Source organism: Xyrauchen texanus, chromosome 33, assembly GCF_025860055.1.
Source record: "Xyrauchen texanus isolate HMW12.3.18 chromosome 33, RBS_HiC_50CHRs, whole genome shotgun sequence".
NCBI classification, from domain to species: Eukaryota; Metazoa; Chordata; class Actinopteri; order Cypriniformes; family Catostomidae; genus Xyrauchen; species Xyrauchen texanus.
The window spans coordinates 2,944,440-2,964,623 of NC_068308.1; the positions used below are offsets into that span (position 1 = coordinate 2,944,440).

Consider the following 20,184-nt stretch of genomic DNA (forward strand, 5'->3'; position numbering starts at 1 on the left):
AATGCTTCAATAATGATCCTCACAGCACAAAATGTGACTTTCTTTGGTGAAATACAATGCTGCACAGTAGAGCATAACATTAAAGAAAGCAGTGAAGAAACTCTTGCTTCAGAGATATTGTTTAAATATAATATAATAATTATTATTATTATCATTATTACTACTACACTATTACATTTTTCTACACAGAAGTAATATATTTAGGTCACATTTTTTCAAATTCACTAATCTAGTTAAAAGGAGCTTTCATTTTGGCATTTTAGTGGGAAAACAGATGTTTTTAACAATATAAACATATACCAATGAGTCAAAACATTATGACCACCTTCCTAATATACTGCTGGTCCTCTGTGTGCCGTCAAAACAGCACCAACCCGCCGAGGCATGGACTCTACAAGACCCCTGAAGGTGTCCTGTGGTATCTGGCACCAAGCCATTGAATCTTCAAGTCCTGTAAGTTGTGAGCCGGAACTGCCATGGATCGGACTTGTTGGTCCAGCACATCCCACAGATGCTCTATTGGATTGATATCTGGGGAATTTGGAGGTCAGGGCAACACCTTGAACACTTCATTATGTTCCTCAAACCATTCCTGAACAATGTGTGCAGTGTGGCAGTGTGCATTATCCTGGTGAAAGATGTCACTGCCATCAGGGAACACCATTATCATGAAGGGGTGTACAAGGTCTGCAATGATGTTAAGGCAGGTGGCACGTGTCCACATGAATGGTCGGACTCATGGTTTCCCAGCAGAACATTGCCCAGAGCATCACACTTCCTCCACCGGCTTGTTGTCTTCCCACAGTACATCCTGGTGCCATCAGTTCCCCAGATAAACGGTGCGCACGAACACGACCGTCTAATTGATGTAAAAGAAAATGGGACTCATCAGACCAGGCAACCTTCTTCCACTGCTCAAATGTCCAGTAGGTGTAAGTGCTTTCAACAGTGGACAGGGGTCATCATGGGCTACACAGCCCCATACGCAGCACTGTGTGTTGTGACACATTCCTCCCATAACCATCATTAACATTTTCAAAAGCCTTCAGTAGGACCAGACCAGACAGGATAGCCTTCGTTGACCTCGTGCATCGATGAGCCTTGGGCGCCCAACACCCGGTCTCCGGTTTGTGGTTTGTCCCTCCTCGGACCACTGTCGGTAGGTACTCGCCACTGCTGACCGGGAGCACCCCACAAGCCCAGTCGACTGGTCATAACAATTTGGCCCTTGTCAAAGTCGCTCAGGTCTTTACTCCTGCACATTTCTCCTGCATTCGACACGTTGACATCAAGAACTGATTCTTCACTTACCATCTAATCATCCCAGACCTTGACATGTGACCTTGTTAGGAGATGATCTACGATATTAGCTTCACCTGTGAGTGGTCATAATGTTTTGGCTCATCAGTGTATACAATATTATTTATACATTTTTCTAATCTTTTCTTGAAATTTAAGGAGGTTTCTGTAATATTAGACCAATTTTATGCAATTAGTCCACTGTATGTGTGTAAGGTGAGCTTTTAAATGTAGACGCAGCCAAAAAATGCAGTTAAAGAGGTTAAAGATTTAGTAATTGTATAGTTCTAATGGATTTTCAAAGTCTGGGTTTGGGACAAGGCTAAAACAGTAAAATCTTTACATAAAAAAACATGATAAAGGCTAGGTGAAAAGTTTCGAAGAAATCTTTCATGTGACAAAAAAAAGATAAAATCTGTTATTTTTAATAAAAATCAACCCATGGGACATGAAATTACCAAAGCTGAAGAAACACCAATATCTGAAAAATGTGGTCTGGTCAAGTAATTAGTCTGCAGCGGAACAGACGTGGCGTAAACATGCAAGGACGAATAAAAGAACCCTCCATTTCCCGCCAAATTGATCCTGACAGCTCTGATTTTAAAATCAATATGTATCAATAGCAAATACTTCCCTTTATGTTAGCCTACATTTTTAAAACAGAATCATACAAGTCCATATTAAAGAGCTGTAGTTGGATACAATGTCTGCGTTAATGAGAAAATAATAACAGATCCACAAGCGAAAACTCCTGCACAGGCAGAAATACTGTGAGCGATATATTCCGTTTTATATTACTTCAAGCTGCCAAGATATAGCAGAAAAAGATATCATAACCAATAAAAGCTCATAACTCAGCCTGATATCTCCAACTCAGCTCAAACCACTGGAGAATGACAACAAAAGGCTCTTTTTCTCTCTCATATCAAGATATGAAGATATCACAGTGACGGTATGATGCGATTGATATGCTGCAATCTTATCTGAGGTAAAGTTGAAGAGCCACTCAAGCTGCACTGTCAGTCTAATGGCTGAATGAACGATACGCTCACAAATACTGAACTTTACGCTGATGCGCACACACAAACACAGCCGCTTCAGCGATCTCTACACTCTTAACATTCATTATTTCATTGTCAAAATTTTTAAATTGAATCATTTGGCTATTCAAAAGTTCATATTTAGGAGCACAATAATACACACACGACTCTTATAAGTTTCTAGAACAATAATAGGAATCAAGGATAGAAACAATAAGAGACAAGAAAACTCTGTCATCAATTACTCACCCTCATGTCGTTCCAACCCCTGTGCATCATTTATTTCTTCAGTGAACACAAAAAGGAGATGTTTAGCAGAATGTTTGTGCCGCTCTTTTCCATACAATGGAAGTGAATGGTGACAGACGGGGTCATGCAGACGAACGAGCACCCTAAACGTATAAAAGTATACTAAGGTGATATGATTGCTTTGTTTAAGGAAGAGACAGAAATGTAAGTCATTATTGACTGAATATTGCTCCCGCGCTGCAGTTCTCAAATCTCATTTGCGCCAATACAGAAAAGAAACACAAGAAACCTGTGTTTACATGAGATTTGAACATTCACATTCTTTACTGTTATCAAAACATAAAACAGATTTGTGCACGACACTTGCCAGTAAGAATGCAGTAAATGTGTTAACATGTAATGTGGAATCGGGAAAAACTCTAGCTTTAAAGGTTGTTAGATTGTTAGATCTAGAGTTCTGCCTGTTCTAAATCAGACATCAGATAAAGCAGTGCGATAATATCGTTTTTTGGAGACCAAACACTCTTTAAAAACTGTATATAATCAATCCAGAAACAATGAAAGCAAAATTATGTACAAGGATTGGCAATCCAGAGAACATGTAATGTTACATTCCTATTCGTTGTCATTATCAAATGAATGAGGAAAACGCGGTGTTGATGACAACTGTTGTAAAAGTTGCACTTACTGTTCATGATGAAAAGAAAATGATCCAAAACGCTCTAATCCTGCAGAATTTGAACTCTGAGACATCAGTGCGGTATCCATTAAGGCTGCACAACTGATTAAACTAAGAATACATTTGCGATGTTGCATTGCTCGATTTCAAAACAGCCCTCTATAAACGGATATAGGCGCACATGTTGAGTAGGGCAGCCATTTTAGATGAATATTTATCATATTATAATATAAATAATTTTTTCTCAACATGCTGGACAGCGAAGGACTCATTTGATGGGTCCCGGTTACCTTCTCCACTTCTGTGTGAAACAGCTGAATGTCAAACCATACTTTCCTAACAAACGCTTTGGGTGAGTAATACAGGGCTGATGAACACTGTTGTCTTGCCTGTGTTTCCTGTAGTTCCATAGCTGATGTAAAGACGGCTGTGGCAGGGCGGAGGGCAGGGCCGGGTTGTGATTATTCACACCCGGTCCCTTATCAGGCTAATTAAGCCTCCGAGAGGGATAAAAGCTGATGTCAGACAGTGGTGCGACGAGAGAGAGACAGTTCACGGACATGTCCGTCATGAGTGTTTTTGTGTCTTCTGTTTCAGTTTATTATTAAAATATTATTTATATTGACAAGCCGATTCTCGCCTCCTCCTTTCCATTGACTTCTTCACACTGGTGCCGAAGCCCGGGAAGGAGGAGGGATGCCCGTTGCGGAGTCCTCGACACTGCCGTCCACCCAGGGGAGCGCCGCTGCCATCCACCGGGGGAGGGAGTAGCCCGACCGCCCGGACGCGGTGAACGGCCACCGTCCGCGAGGCGAGTGGGGACTGGACTCCCCGACCGCCTAGAGCGATGGAGCCTCTGCCAGGGGTGGAGGAGAGCCCTGACATCCCCCAGAAACGCGGAGGGATCGGAGGAAGACCGCCGTCCGCGAGGGGAGGAGGGAAGTGTTCCCAGACCGCCTGGAGCAGTAGGGCCGCTGCCAGGGGCGGAGGAGTGTCCCCACGAGTCGCCAAGAACGCAAGGGTGAAGAAGTGATAGAGGACCATGCGACGGTGTATCGGAGAACCGGCAAGTAGGTTTTTTTTTTCATCTCTCTCACCTCTCTCTCTCTCACTGCTGCTCTGCGCTGGCCTTTTCCGTCATGTTTACATTTTTGTGTTTTGTTTGTGTTTACAGGAAGTACCCCCCATTTAAATTATTTCTGTTTCCCTCCCCTTGTCCCCTCCCTCGTCCAGGTCCCCTTGTCCCCTCCGATCGTACAAATCGATTTTAAGCGTTTTTCATTCTGGACGAGCAACTTTTGGAAAACGCTTGAAAACGGATTTTCGAAAATGAAAATGCTGTTTTCAAATTGATCCGGATTCATGTAGACTTAGACTAAGATATTATTATTATATGACTAGGAATCAATTGTTTGGCCTCTAATAATAAATATTCTATGGGGAGTGTTTTTATTTAAACTGTAGCTGTGCTCAAATACATCATATCATGAAAAAGACAATCGATCTTTCAATGTATCAATCAAACTCACTCAGAATTCCGTCAATTTCTGACACGGTGTTCCACGCATCGCTGTTATATTATATCATGTATGTATATATATATATATATTCACATACAGTATATTATGTATGTGGATACAGACAAGTGATATAGAAGAGTGAAATCGATGATGTCTTGCACTCAGCTCCAATATCTTATCTAAGACAGATGGCGTGGGTCTTCTCTCATTGGTAGTCGCTGCGCGATATGGCTCTGCATTTGCATACTGTAAAGTTAAACTTTTCTCAACTTTGTCTCGTCACTTGACATGCCAACATCCTGTCGCTAACAGTCACTCGTGCCGCCGGAAGTCGCCAACTCTCATTGAAAATGAATGGTCTCCTGTCGTATCCAGCGATTACATCACGGACACTGTGAACGGGGTTTCAGTCACGCACTATTCAGATTGTGTAACTTGCGATGTGAATATGCGGTTTTGTAAAATCACGCTACATGTGATGTAGTATCCTAAACTCTCTAAAGCATGGAATAGTGAATAGTTGAATATTCTAGAATAGTTTCTAAAGTGTGAAGAATTAAAAACACAGTAACTTCTAAAAAGTAGCTAATACTGCACTACATTTATTACAGGCTATTCAGGAGCTCAGGTTTTCTGGACCGTTTTTTTCACGTTGTTGATAGAGTAAAACTGACTCGAATGAATATTATATAGAATATTGACAAATTTAAAGGAAATTTTCATCAAAAGACCAACATTTGAACTAAAATAAAAACTGGTGCTCACTGAAGTTAAACATGACACAACACTATTTTTGTTACAATGTTACAAATGACTTTTGGCACAAGTTGCATGGACTACATTTATGGTACAATTCTGGAACTTTTCTTGGGCTTGGTTGTCATTTACTTTCATTGTATGAAAAACAACAGAGTGAACATTCTGCTAAACATCTCCTTTTGAGTTCAATGGAACAAAGTCATACAGTTTTAGAATGACATGAGGGTTAAGTAAATGATGACAAAATTTATGACAATTATGACATTTTTTGGGGTGAACTAGTCCATTAAGTTAAAACTGCTAAAGACAATCGTATCTTATTTTACATACATCATTAGATTTGTACAAACCAACAAAATCAAACAGTTTTGAATGTTCTAAAGGTTGATGTCATACTAGAAATACTGGTCAGATGATGTCATCACTCACTGCTGTGTAAGGATGCATCTTCAGACAGATCCAAATCCATTATGAGGTCATCGTCCCCCAGGTCACATGACTCCACATTCTCCAGGTTGCTGAGAATGTCCTAATAAACATGAGAAGGAATGAGTCAAAATTACACTTAGAATTTAAAATGACAGCACACTAGACGTCAGTCCTCAAATTTAATGATGAAGCGAGCGCTCTGTTTAAATTTATAATGATGATCGGCTGACTGTAAATTATCCTTCATATCAAACACATTATCAGTGAACTGTTTCAGGAAAAGGGTCACAGAACAAGCACTTGAGCCAAAGATGAAGGTGCAACACATATCAGATAAACATGGGACTTCAAGCAATGGGCAGAGCACACTTCACCAAGGGAGGAAGACAACTGATGTGTATCCAAGCATGGAGCAGTTATCGTACCTAAAGTTAGACACCCTCCCCTCAGAGAAGGCTTAGTCCCAGCTGAGTACCTGCGCTAAATGACTTTTCCCCATGACCGACCCTCATCTACCCATGGCATGACAATTGAGGAACACTCAGAAGGGAAAAGAGCATTTGCAAAACAGTAACCGATATGACTAAAACTTTCCCAGAACAGACTGTACAGAGTTGGTCAAAGAACGGCTTGTCTTTTTTCATTGTTTTACAATCTTAACCAGTGAAAAAAAGGTTATCTGCTGACCAGAATATTAGTGATACTAGCCACTGTAATTTCTGATTTCTGATTTAAAGTGAAACCCATGAAATCAAAATTTTATTGTTTGAGCTTTGTGGCTTAAAATCCAAGTGTGTTCTGCTTTGAGACCATCTTTATTGTGTCCTAAACGCTGAAAAAAACAGATACACAGATTTTTGTCCAATCAAATTCTCTCTAGAATGAGAAAATCCCTCCCCAAATACATCTGTAATGGATTATCAAGTAGCGAAACTACCTAACCTGCTGCTAAACATCACAGTATTGTTTAAATGGCGCAGAGTAATTATGTCACGTCCATCAGAACATTGTGATTGGCTCAAAGCAGACTTCTTACATCAGTACAGTACCATACCTCATACATGCTCAAACAACTGTGCTGTTACAACTTTTCATTCTGGGAAATTGCCAGAGCTGGTTTACCAGTATTTCCGAACGAGTCCAGTTCACATTTGACCTCTAAACGGAAAGCTTGACCTCTACGCTTAACCTTATTGTGATAGGAAGAGGAGATTCTGTGGATGTCTTTTACTACCTATCAACTAGTAGGTATCGTTGCAAGTGTGAATCAGTAGCACGGCATTCTGGTATACATTCCCCATAGCATCAGCAATGACGCAGCGTCGAGATGACCTACTTGAAAGGGAAAGTTTCCTGAAAGGAGGGAATGAGACGCTGTGTATGCTAACCGTGATACTGTATCTTCAATACAAGAACTGAGTATTGCTCTGTACCCATTAGTCAAATACCCTTAGACAAAGGGTTTATGTGTTCAAATGCTGTTTATTACTGATCAGTAACATATTTAATAGATATACAAGCTACAGATTTGAAAATATATATAGTTTCAATGTAGTTAGCTCATTTTTATTAGTGTAGCTAACTAAAAGCATTAGCGTTACTGTAGTCTAACTACTTTAAGTTAACTTGTAGCTTGGCAAACTACAGTTTGATTGGGTAATTATGAAGGTTTTTAAATGAGCTGTGGAAATAGATAAAGTGGGACAACAGATACCCTTTCAAATACATTAAGCTTAACCAAAGAAGTCTCACCTTGCGAGCATACTCAAGAAAAGACATGCTGACCTTGCCAACAGAAACCGCTCCGCATCTCATAGAGAATACATAATTATCTGCACTCTCTTTCTCTATGCCAGCTCTCCCAGAAACCTTGTTTTTCCTCTGCTCAAAACAAAGAAAGTGCTGCTGAGTGAACTTTACTCTCTTTGCTCCAGTTTTGGCCTTTTTCTCCCTGCAGACAGTCATTTGCTTTTTTCATTATTGCAACAAAATGCCATTTCTCATACAGCCTGTAGATAGAGCTCTCCACACAATAGAGCTGCAGCCTTTCAAACAAGCCACAGACGTGACCCGCTTTATTCAAACACACACTCGATCAGCCAATTAAATTACTCATTGCTTACACCAAGGATGTTTGCTTTTACTGCTTGGTTTCGTGATAACTCTGTGTTTGTACATGTCTGCACGAGGGCTGGGTAGTACTATGGTATATATCATGCTACGTTATTACTCAGGTTATTAAGATCCTGCTAGATATCCTACTCGATAAAATGACATGTGCATAGTTGCGAGTCAGTGGCAGGTGGTATTAGGGGACATTGTCATTCTAAACAGAATAGAGTGCAACAAAAGTCATTTTCATTTATTTATTTTTCTCCATAAGGGGAATTGATTTTTAGGGATCTTTAAAGACAGACCTACAATGAGCTCAGAGGTTGTTAATCGATGGTACATGCTTCTGTTAAACCTATCAGTCTGTGTTATTTCAACTTCTTTTATATATATATAACATGTTTAAAGGGTTAGTTCACTCCAAATGAGAATCCTCTCTTGATTGATTTCCCTTTAAGCCATCCCAGATGTGTATGACTTTCCTTCTTCAGCAGAAGCGAATTGAAGATTTTTATAAGCACATTTCAGCTCTACTTGTTCATAACATGCAAGTAAACAGATGCCATTAGACTGCTGGCTATTTGACGGTCCAAAAGTCATATTTAGCATAAAAGTAATGAGTAATGACTCATTAACGACTCCAGTCGATCAATTAATGTCTTCTGAAGGAAATCGATATGTTTGCGTAAAAAATGAAAGAAGCAAATAATGACAATGGCACCAATTGGACTAATAAAAAGTGGCAAGACACGTGGAATAATAACAACCACAGACAGAAGCAGTTTATCGACAAAGTATCAAACAAACCCGCTGGAAATGGCCTACCCAGACAAGCCTAGGTCAAGCTGAACCGACTAAGAACTTGACAAGGCCGTTTCCGGGACACCCCATACAAGTGGTGTCTCACGGATGACCCAATCTGCGAATGCGGCGACGGCAAGGAGCAGACGGCCGACCACATTCTATATTCCTGCTCCCGCTTCAGGTGCCCCAACATCTTCACCGATTTGGATGATGCCAGCCAATGTCTTTCTGCATGTTAATCTCATACAAAAAATTGTGGTTACTTTGATTTTACTACAAAATACTACGGTGATACTATTGTTACTGTAGTAAACCATGGTTAATTTTTGTTAGGGAAGGTTAGGGGAAGCGGTTGGTGTAGGGTGTCTGTGGGACTCTAAATAAACACAATAAACATGCTGCAGTGATGCCCTATACTGTTTTTTTTTTTTTCACTATTTACAATAAAATACTTAAATTAACATGTTACATTTCCCAGTCCTAATTTTATCATATCCTATGAATGTTTTTTTTTAATGGGAAAAATACTTCCTGAAAAAAATAAAAAGTGGATGGGCACTGGACAAAAATGAGTCCAATATCATACATTTTTGTGGTAAATTTTGTTGGGAGAGAGAATAAATTGTACATTTAAATGCCCATTTTTTGCTCTAGTCAGGTGACCAGACATCCCGGTTTACCAGCGACAGTCCTGATTTTAAGAAGTGTGTACCGGTGTCCTGACAATTCTCTAAAAACGTTTATTATGTCTCAGCTTCTGCTGGTAGGCTCAGTTTTTTTGTTGTTTTTTTTAAATGAAATCTCCTCATTGTCGTCCTCGCTGTTGTCTCATTAGCGCAATTTAGAAATACTCAAATAAAATGTGTTTTCAACAACGAGCTGAAAGAAGCCGATCCGTTTCTTTGCGCAACACGTGGAAATGTGAACAAAATGTTTTGCTGTGAATGTTCATTTCCCCACGAGCACATACAGACAGCTACACTGCACTGTTCACATAGTACACTTAAATGTTGAGATGTGGGAATTGTGTTGACATATGTTGACATCATATGAATAAAATAGACTACGTGGAATTTGTACATTTAAAAAAAGTTAAAAACTCAATCTAAAGTAAAATATTTATTTTCAAAAACTATATATTGTATGTAGTTAAGTGCAGAAGTTTGCATAACTCTTTAGTTTTCACACCCCTTTCATAATGAATACAAATATAAGAGATGAAAGATCATATTTTTATGTAGTTCTGCCCTTTAAAAGCTACATTACACAAAATGTACTGCCATTTACACAAATCATCCTGTTCAAAATTTTGCACCCCCTTTGTTCTTGTGTTGCCTTCTTGAGCATCAGTGAATGTTTGCACCTTTTGTAATAGTTGGGTATGTGTCCATCAGTTGTCCTAAGTGTCAAAAGCTGAATCTCATTATCATGTAGCCACTGTTGGGAAGAGCTGGAATGTTCAGAAGATGCTGGAAAACCAAAGAATGTGCAGGACCTGTAGGATTTCTCTTAAGGAAAGTGGACAATGTCACAGCTCAGGACAAAGCAGAGACTCGTGAACAATTATTACACAAACCGTCATTGATCATTGAGAAAGCAACACTCTATATTAAGAATCAAGGGAATGTAAACCTTTCAATAGGACCATATGTGTACATTCAGTTACTATTTTGTCTTCTGGAATATATATGAGTATCTGTTATGTCAAATTCTTCAGGGCAATACTAAATAAAAAGCTAAATGCAATTTTATCCAACTTATTTTCTTTTTTTACAATAATGCACCCCCACCCCGCACCAAGTGTCCTGGTTTGAGACTTTAAAAATCTGGTCACCCTAACTATAGGACTATTTTTTTAGGAGTACACAAGCATATAGATGTTAGCCTCAAAGCTACCTGTAACAGACATGAACTTAAAGTCACAAAACTTCCATTCTGATTTCCTTAATGGAAAATGAAGGTCTAGATGAAAAACACATCTCCTCCATGACTGGAGTTCTTGACACGGACATGCTTTTGAAATATTTCTTGTGCAGCTTTACCATTTTGAGTCCCGTCAGCAAAGCAAAACAAACAAGAAAATATGACCATGCTGATGGATTACCTCAGACAAAAAAGAACAAACAAATAAATAAATATATATAAAAAACAAAATTATGTTTTTTTGAGTAGCAGAGAGAGTGAAGGAGCAAATCGCTCATCAATATTTCAGAGGGGTCCTTGTGCCACTGGTGTGTGACCGTCTGAACACACGGTATTGAAATTCTGTAGTGCTCTCGGCGGGGACAAGGGAGACAGAAAGTAAAAGAAAGAGAGAGAGAGAGGGATGAAAAGTAGACTTATCGCGTATAATGCTGTTGTATTTACGGTAGTTCAGCAATTCTTTGTTAAAACAGCCATTTTGCACCAGGCAAACAGTGGTTTAATAATGGACAAACTCACCCATAACTTTGGTCTAACGGTGCAGAATCACAGTGGACTGAATTGACCTCAAAACTGTGATGATTCAAATCAGATCAACCAGTCAGCAGAGCCTTGTCTGCATTCTTGACACAAGAAGCGGTTTGTTTACTAGTGGTTGTTTACTAGCTCTGGTCCACACCTTCAAGGCTCAAGACCGCTTTATCATTTCACAGGCAAAAACCATATGTCCAATCTCTTAAAATAGTAAAAGCACACCTCTCCTCAACAAGCTGCACATTTTGAGATATCATATTTCAATACAGGGTAAATGTATTTCCTTGGCATGTCATAATTATACTGATATATCGATTATTGATCAGCACGTTAATTTACCAATCAATTTTTTATGGCATTGATATATTAACATTAGCTGACATTTAATTTGCTTTCCAATTCACTCAGTTGGACTTCTGTTTAATGTCTGGCGTAATAGTGTTGTGAGACCACAAGGGGGTGATGTAACATTTATTGAAGTAGGTCACAAGGTATCACAATGCAGGACTGGTATTTTAGAGCTCCTTGCACAGGACAAATACACACAAAAGTTACAAAGGTTTTTTCATCTTCAAGAATGAAAGTGATGTTGATGAGTTTGCAGGTTAGTGTATAAAACTGGTTTAACTGCGCAAACTGAACGATTCAAAATGATTATGCAATTTCTCTGTATGTAGCTTTGAAGATGTTTCATTCAAGCTCTCAAACAACAAAAAGTCATACTTGTAACTGAAAATACAACGTGTAGGCTATATTAAAGATACATATACACAATATATCATCCACTGATGGCTAGAGTAAATAACCATGTCATGCCAGTAACATTCTGTAGCCACCTACTGTGTAGTCTGATGGCTTGTTGTAACCTTATTTTATATTTTATCACAAGATATGCGTTTGGATATATATTTAGACATTATCAAACAATTATTTGTCAAAGTTTAATGTAATGTATAGTAAAAATGTATTTGAAGTGTCAGTTTTTGCAGTTAATGTCATTATGATTGCAATCAAACCTGACCATGGTGTTACAAAGAGGTGACACAGAATAAGCATTTTTCTACCAATAATTTATTTCAAACATAAAATGTAATAATTAAAAGTAAATGCATAATATATTACTGTTGAGCTCCACTTATTGATGCCCTGGTTCTGTGTGTGTGTTCTGCATTGTGAGTGTATTTGGTCAAAAATAACTGAATATCATAAGAGTTTTAAGTTACTCTGCCACTCCCACTTTACCAAATTTGTTTTGAGAAGTATGTTTGAAAAGACAAAGACTATTGCGCAACGAGCACCCCAATTTATATCTGAACAAATCCCGATATCTATCGATAATCATCATGAAAATCTTCCAATTATATGTGTATACAGTGTGGCAATGTTTACACTCTTCAGGAAGTCAACCTACTAATGGCTTACTGTACAGTTGACTATGGACAAGACTGACCCGACTGAAGATGGTGGTGTGATGAAGAAGAACACTGTAAAAGACAACAAGTAGAAGAAGAACAAATCCAGCAACAGAAAACTAGATGCTCAGACCACAAGAAACAAGACAAGGTCATTCGGAAGTAGGTCACATGTCGTCCTCACTGCACAAGACTGCTGAAGACAGGGTCAGGATGTAAAGGAGGCTGAGGGGTAATGGAATTGTCAAACAGCATCAGTAAAGTGGATAGACAGGTTCGGACCATCATGCCGTGTGATTAGATCAGAGAGAAAGTAAATCCACATGCTGGATGGCATGGCTACAGCCACAGAACTAGAGAGAGGATGATGACGTCTAACAGAGATTTGAAAACTAAACGTCTCGTTTTGTGTTCCACAAACAAAAGAAAGTCATATGGTTTTGGAACATTGTGAGGGTACATTAATGCTCATTCCGTTCATTAAGCATGACAAATCCTCGCTATGTGCAGTATTTCGCAGTAGTTATTCAGACTAGTTTTAGTTTTAACCTCATGTTTTATTAGCAGAGTTTGCAAAACAACATTTGCTCAGCTCCCTAACGCCTTGTAAATATAGTTCAGTGAGCACTGTTCCAGAGACTGGGGTCACTTTAAGCATGTCCTAATGATTAAAAAAAATAAAAAGCAACTTAAAAGCTAAGCTCATCCTGCTAGCTAATGAACAACCCAGAGAGTCCTCACAAAGGGTCAGAGAACAAATAGTCCAGCAGTAAGGCATACATCACAGAAATGCTTGTAAAAAGGCATGGTGGATGTTTTTTTAAACGTGTAATGAGGTCTGGGATGTGTACGCTTATGAATGGGAATGAATAGAAATGAAATGGGATGTATAAACAGAAAGTGATGGGCAACTTGTGTTTGTTTTTCTGTCTTCTCTGTAACTTCAAAGATGCACTATGTAGGGCTTACACTCCATGTGACCAAGTGAATTTCCAATAAATTGTCCAGTTGTTTGTGATTAAAGGATGTGGATTTTTAACAGTAAATATGGAGTTGGATGGAATGAATGACTTGCGGTTTAATACTTATTCAATCACTAAAATACAAAAACAAAATAGGCAACGATTATCATCCTGATTCAAAAAAACGAATCATTCGGCTAGTCAGAGTCATTCATTCAGGAATCGGACTAGACTCGTCATGCTGTATGTTTCGCAATGTACATTAGGTTCAAAAGAACCAGATCATCTTTTGTCAAACGTGCTATTCATTTCTTTCCAGGTAAAATAAATACATTTAAATAAAAAATCCCTGGTGCAAGTGAAACCCATTTTATAACCAAACAACATGATTTGAGTTCTTGAAAAAAATGGGACAGAAATTTAGGACAGCACTTGATTTCCTCCACCAGGAATAAAAGAGGGATGTCACCAGAAAAGGAAAGTTATTTCAAAGGCGGACCAAGTTGCAAGTGAAAGCCTTTTATTTATTTTTTGTATTTTTTTTTAAATGACATGCACTGAAGAATCGTGGTCAGTAAGATCATGAAGGTGCAATTATAAAGTAATTAGGGTCAATTTTAATGTTGCTCTTTATAATTTGATACAATCCGATGCTGTAACAGTCTTGCAGATTTCTTATGGGAATGGATTCAGTTTAGGTTTTGTCATTAAGAAAGAAAAAACAAGGAGAAACATGTGTTACCTTAATGGATTCGGTGCCACAGTAAGGGCCCTCAAGTGATGGTTGGCAAGCAACAACAACAGACACTCCTGGAGAACTGAGGAACTGCACAGAGCCTCTAATCAGCCCACACAATTAGACAACGTTGAAAATGTTACAGTGAAAGCACAACTGGCAAGAGTGAAAGCAAGAGACAGGATGAGAGGGCAAAAGAAAGAGAGATAAGAATGCCACAGCATCTCCACACTCTCGTAGCAGTTCAACATGCTGGAGGAACACTGACCCCTAGTGGAGCTGTGTCACATCCCACTCATCAAAGATTTCAAATCTAAAAGGTGAAGGGTTTCATTTTTGAGGTGTTACAATACTTTCTCCTATTCCTGTTTCAGTTGCAGAGCGGACTGTTAATACACCTTTGGAGGTTTGATATTCTCAAGATTTTCTGAGTTTGTTTGAGAATCCAACAGTCCAACACAGCAATACTGGCTTAAACAGAGGCATGAGTTTGGAGCGGTACTATCAGTTGTTGTTGTTTTTTTTTTCGACCAATATAAGACAGAGGGAGTGTTTTGGAAACCTGTTTGGAAAGTATCGTCGTTATTTTATATTTTTTTCTTGTTCCAGATGTATTTTTCCCATAATTGTTTTTTTTTCTATAGGGATTAAGGGTGTAATTTCTATAGGGACTTTAAAAAATCCCTTCACTTACATTGACAGAATGTTCAGATGAGCCAAGACTATTCAAACTCCATCTGTCAAAATTCAAATGTAAACAGACCTACACAAGGCCTTAACCCGCTCTATCAAATCTCTCTCTCTCTCTCTCTCTCTCTCTCTCTCCTTAAACTCCTTTGAATGCCCTAGCAACCCCCTAAAATACTAGAACTATGCTAACAAAGACTATAGGTGCGTCCCTAGAGCCCGAAGCCATTTGTTTTGAGAATAATGGCTGGCTGATGAAGTTATTGGCTGGCTAGCCGGCTCAGCCAAAACCTAAATGGCTGCTGCAGCCGCCAAACTTTTCATAGCTGCAAATGGCTGAAGCTGCCACTTCATGTCTACAGATGTCTGTTATACTGATTTACTAGATCTCAATATTTCCAAGCAATGCATGGCTTACACTATATTTCTACAAAATGCAATACAATGTAATAAAGAAAACACCAGATTTTACTTTCACAACGTATGTACATATTTATTTTGTAGTCTGTATGCTACTAAACATTTTCAAATAGCCTACAATGTGTTGTGTTTAGGCTAAATGTATGTAGGCTAAGTTGTATACAATAACTTGGCATTATCATGGATGAAGCTTATCATATTACACCTTGAAGGAGCAAGTGATGATCGTTTGCCATTGAGCAGTAGGCCAGTGGAACTAAACATGCATTCCACCGGCACACTACCTGCGTGACGGCAGAGATCGCGGAGAAGTGTGTTGATTAAGAACGCAAACTTTTGTTGAATTTATGAGAAATCTACAGACGCAAACAGACGAAGTGTAGTAAAATAAAGACCTAAATGTGTATTTCTGACTTTTTTTCACCACAAGTCTGAAAGAAGACATGTTATTGAAGACAAATATCCAAAAATCTCAAAATTGACCAGTAAAAAAAAAACGATGTTTTTGCCTGCCGTGTCTCGCCTTAATATAAACACACACTGTTATCAGTATTATTTTGGACAAAGTTTTGCACATTTCACTTCAATGTACACTGAAGCATGCGTCGTGAATTAGCAATGTGGAAACGGTGGTTTGTTACTGCAGTAATATCACGTTCAGTGCTATAAATCTCTCCGATCCAGAATATTTGGTTCATAACATCAATCTTTGATTCAGGTGTTTGTGCAACCGTGCCCTGAACCGTGCCCACCACTCTGCCAACCGGAGTGGTGGTGGCGTAGTGGCTAAAGCACAGGGCTGTTAATCAGAAGCTCACAGGTTCTAACCCCACAGCCCCCACCATTGTGTCCTCGAGCAAGGCACTTAACTCCAGGTTGTTCCGGGGGGATTGTCCCTGTAATAATTGCACTGTAAGTCGCTTTGGATAAAAGCGTCTGCCAAATGCATAAATGTAAATGTAAGATTTAACAAAAGTCTGGGTAGGCCTAAGTTAAAAAAAAAAGTAAGTAGGAATTAGGAAAGTATGTGAGAAGTGAGATCAAAATTACCTTGCTTGCTTCTTTCCACCATTTCACCTCAGTGTGAGAAAAAAATGCATTGCTTCTTCTGTACGGAAAACAAGCAATTTTAATTGGTCGTCAATTCACTGTGAGTCTGTGTATCGTAGCAACGAGCACAAGACTATGCTGTTATGAATCCAGTGGGAAAATAGATCTCGTGTATTGTTTATATATTTCGTGTGTGTATATGTCTCTATGTGATAGAATTATTATTTGATGCAAATAATTCTAGCCGGCTCAGCCAAACTTTATCAGATGGCGGCTCAATTTGGCTTACGAAATTACTGGCTGGCGGCGGATGAAATTCTAAATGCCGCAAATGGCGGCGGCTTCGGGGTCTATGCGTCCCAAACCGAACACTTCTGCACTATTCTACACCATTTTGTAGTGTAAGCAGTGCGAGTAGTATGTTTACACTGAAAATGCAGCAAAAAGAAGTGTACATTACGTACCCAGATGATGCACTTTATCAACCGTCAAAACGCAGTGTGGGACGTTGGACACTTCATGCACTTGTTGTACATAGCGGAAGGGACAGAGTTTCCTGGCTGCGCTGCTGGTTTAACAAAACAGTAGTAAATAATGAAGAATATTGTAGTTAGAGAAACTTCATTGGATACAGCACTTTACAAATGTGAGTTGAATGCTTTACCATCACCCCAAGCTGTGTGAATATGTACGTTGTTTAAGATACAATTGTTCAACTGAAGTTGGCTAACACGCTAAAGCTAGCGGTGACACATCACGTGAGTTTGAAACGTCACTTCCGTTGTTTCCGAAGTCAGTTTTTTCTTTTTTATATTAGCAAAATATGGCCGTAAGAGTTCACAACAGAAGTGTCAACAAAGCAAAGTTGTTTGTTGAAAATAAATACACTTTCTTCTCTTGGGAATACTAAAAAAAAGACTTCTCTTGAGTTTTCTTTATTGGGATCATTTCAACATCACAGGACACATTGTTTTGTGGTCATTTCAGATGAACATGGTATAGCATCAGGTTTATGAGGTTTTAAAAAGAGCTTCTCCTGTTGAATGGTTCTGCATTAGAATTGTGATTGTTTGTCTATGTCTCGATGTTGATATATCTGTTTTTGGCATGACTATGTGGTGCTCAAGCCATTTGGTGATGCATTTCTGTTATTTGGATTAGGTCCAAAGGATTTCATCCTTCATCCTTCCCTTCAATGCTTTGTTTACAGGTGTCATATCTCGAGCTTTGTGTAAGTTAAACACCTGTACCTACACAATGGATCCGTACTGGTTAGACCTAACGACTGCGGCATGAATAGCAAAATCATATGTGTTGCCTGATGTTCCTGATCATGTCCTCAGGAAGTGATAGGAGTTCTGGCACAGGAAGAGGCTGTTTGTTACAGTATACATGATTTTCTGGATGTATTAGTTCTTGTAAATATAAGCTAAAAATATTTTACTAAAGTGTTTTACTACTTTTGGTCAAAGTGCAAAGATTCGTATCATAAACCACATCTTAAAGCATTTCTCAATGAATATTTTAAAACCTGTTTGTACAGCTTATTTCAACAACTGATTGTATTTTGCTATTTTTATTTAATTTAGCTGATATTTACAATTTTAGTGTATATTTACTTTTTTAGTTCTTTTATCTTATTATTATTATTTTCTTTTACCCCAGGCTATTGATGTTGTTTACTGTCGTTCTACTATATTTTAATTATTTTTGAGTAAAACTTATTTTTCCGTTGATACTATTACAATATTACATTTCTATATAATAATTGTAATAACACATATGATATTATGAATAACACGTTTTATATTATTTATGTATTTATTGCGATAAAAAAAGAAAACTATAACATTCCTATAATTTTAATCACTAATAATCTACAAAAGTACTTATTAACTACAACAAAATGAAAGTAAAAAGAAAAAAAGAACACTTTTGAAGTCTTAATACATTTATCTGGACATTCTCTAATAGTCTATTCATTAGTTTAGGTGCACTGCCTAGATGTATTGCCAAAGTGGTATTTTAAGCCTATGATGCTGCATTGTGTATTACGTCATATAACATTAAAAAATATTACAGTTTTTACAACCATGAAACAATTCTTTCCCCTTAAATGTGTATGTCTTGGACGTGTCTATGACATCACAACCCACTTACACCAGGGGAGTGACACCAAGACCCAACAGGCCCCTATTATTATTAATATTAATAATAATAATAATAACAATTGAAAAAATAAACCAGGACCTAAAGATAGTTTAACACAAAACACAAAACATATTTGTTTCAAAAGAGCCTACAACAGTGATTTTACTATATTTTTTAGAGTTAAATTTTGCCCTGAGTTAAGACATGGTTTTCAAAGTTATTAGTGCAATGACCTATTTCTCACAGAAAGAGCAAATTGTGCTTTGTGCCACTTCATTTACATACACTACACCCACTGTTCATGTACACCCACTATAGCGCAAACATTCCCACCCACGGTCACCTGCGTTTTGTGCTGGAACTAAAATAGCACTAAGGGTGTACTCACACTAGGCAAACTGTAGAGCGTGTTTGACCCCCAAAGTCCAGTTTGTTTGACCAGTGTGATCACTCCAATGTTGTGATTCACCTCAGAGCTTGTTGGTTTGGTTCATGGCTTACAACGCTTTTAAATAATACACGTCAACCCCATGAGCGACATCACTTTGAAACTAAGCTGCATGACTTTGAGATGGTGTGCTCAGCATAACATGAATCAGACAGCAGGTACAGACACGTGGGAACACTGGGTCAGCTCAGCTGTCTGAAGACATACACATGGACACTGGGCAAGAAATCATTGCTTCTGACGCAGCCAATCACAGTAGGAGCACTGATATGTGAGTGTGACAGACGTGGCAGAGTGGAACACCGTCGCCTGGAGTTCTCTTGCTTGGCTGGATCCCGAGTCACTCCTTTGACTTTGTTTGACAAGTCTACAATGTGTGTGCGTGTGTGTGCGAGGTTATTTGCTGCATTTGCTAATTATCTTCTGTTTGACCAAGGATTCGCCAAAACTGATTGTGCCTTCAGAAAAATGGCAAGCCCATTAATTTTAATATGTGGCTTATTTTGTTCAACAGTTAACACATCCACGACAGAGACTTGCCTCACACTTTTTGAAAGCTCATGAAAGTGTTTCCTGCATTGCTACTGAATCTACAGTTTCAGTTGGAATTAAATGTGATATAAACACAACTTTCTACTGTATTATCTTTGATGGCTGCATGCAAAAACAAATGAAACAATGACTCAGTGACTATTTATGTCCATATTCCACTAAATTATGTGATGTGCTGCGATGACACATTGTAATACACTCATATGGTGATATCCAATCCTCCAGGAAGCTAGAGGTGCACAAGTTCATTTCTCATTCCGAATATAGGCAAGAGAAGATTTGCTCTGACATCATGCCTACCTCAGTGCCTACATGTCAAGGGACTTCCCCGTGCCATGCCATAGAAGAATAAATTACATATGAAGCACAAAACGAATGAGTTAACTGTTGAGACTTGTTGTAAATATTTAGACGTATA

At 38.6% G+C, this 20,184-nt stretch overlaps 1 protein-coding gene across 1 annotated transcript in view; it reads right to left on the reverse strand.

Annotated features, from left to right (window-relative positions):
• ccser2b (coiled-coil serine-rich protein 2b) overlaps positions 1-20,184 on the reverse strand; it is a 125,495-nt gene that overhangs the window by 44,013 nt on the left and 61,298 nt on the right. The window contains exon 4 of the mRNA XM_052102781.1: positions 5,976-6,075. Coding sequence (XP_051958741.1) covers positions 5,976-6,075 — 100 coding nt within the window. The remainder of the gene's footprint in view (positions 1-5,975; positions 6,076-20,184) is intronic.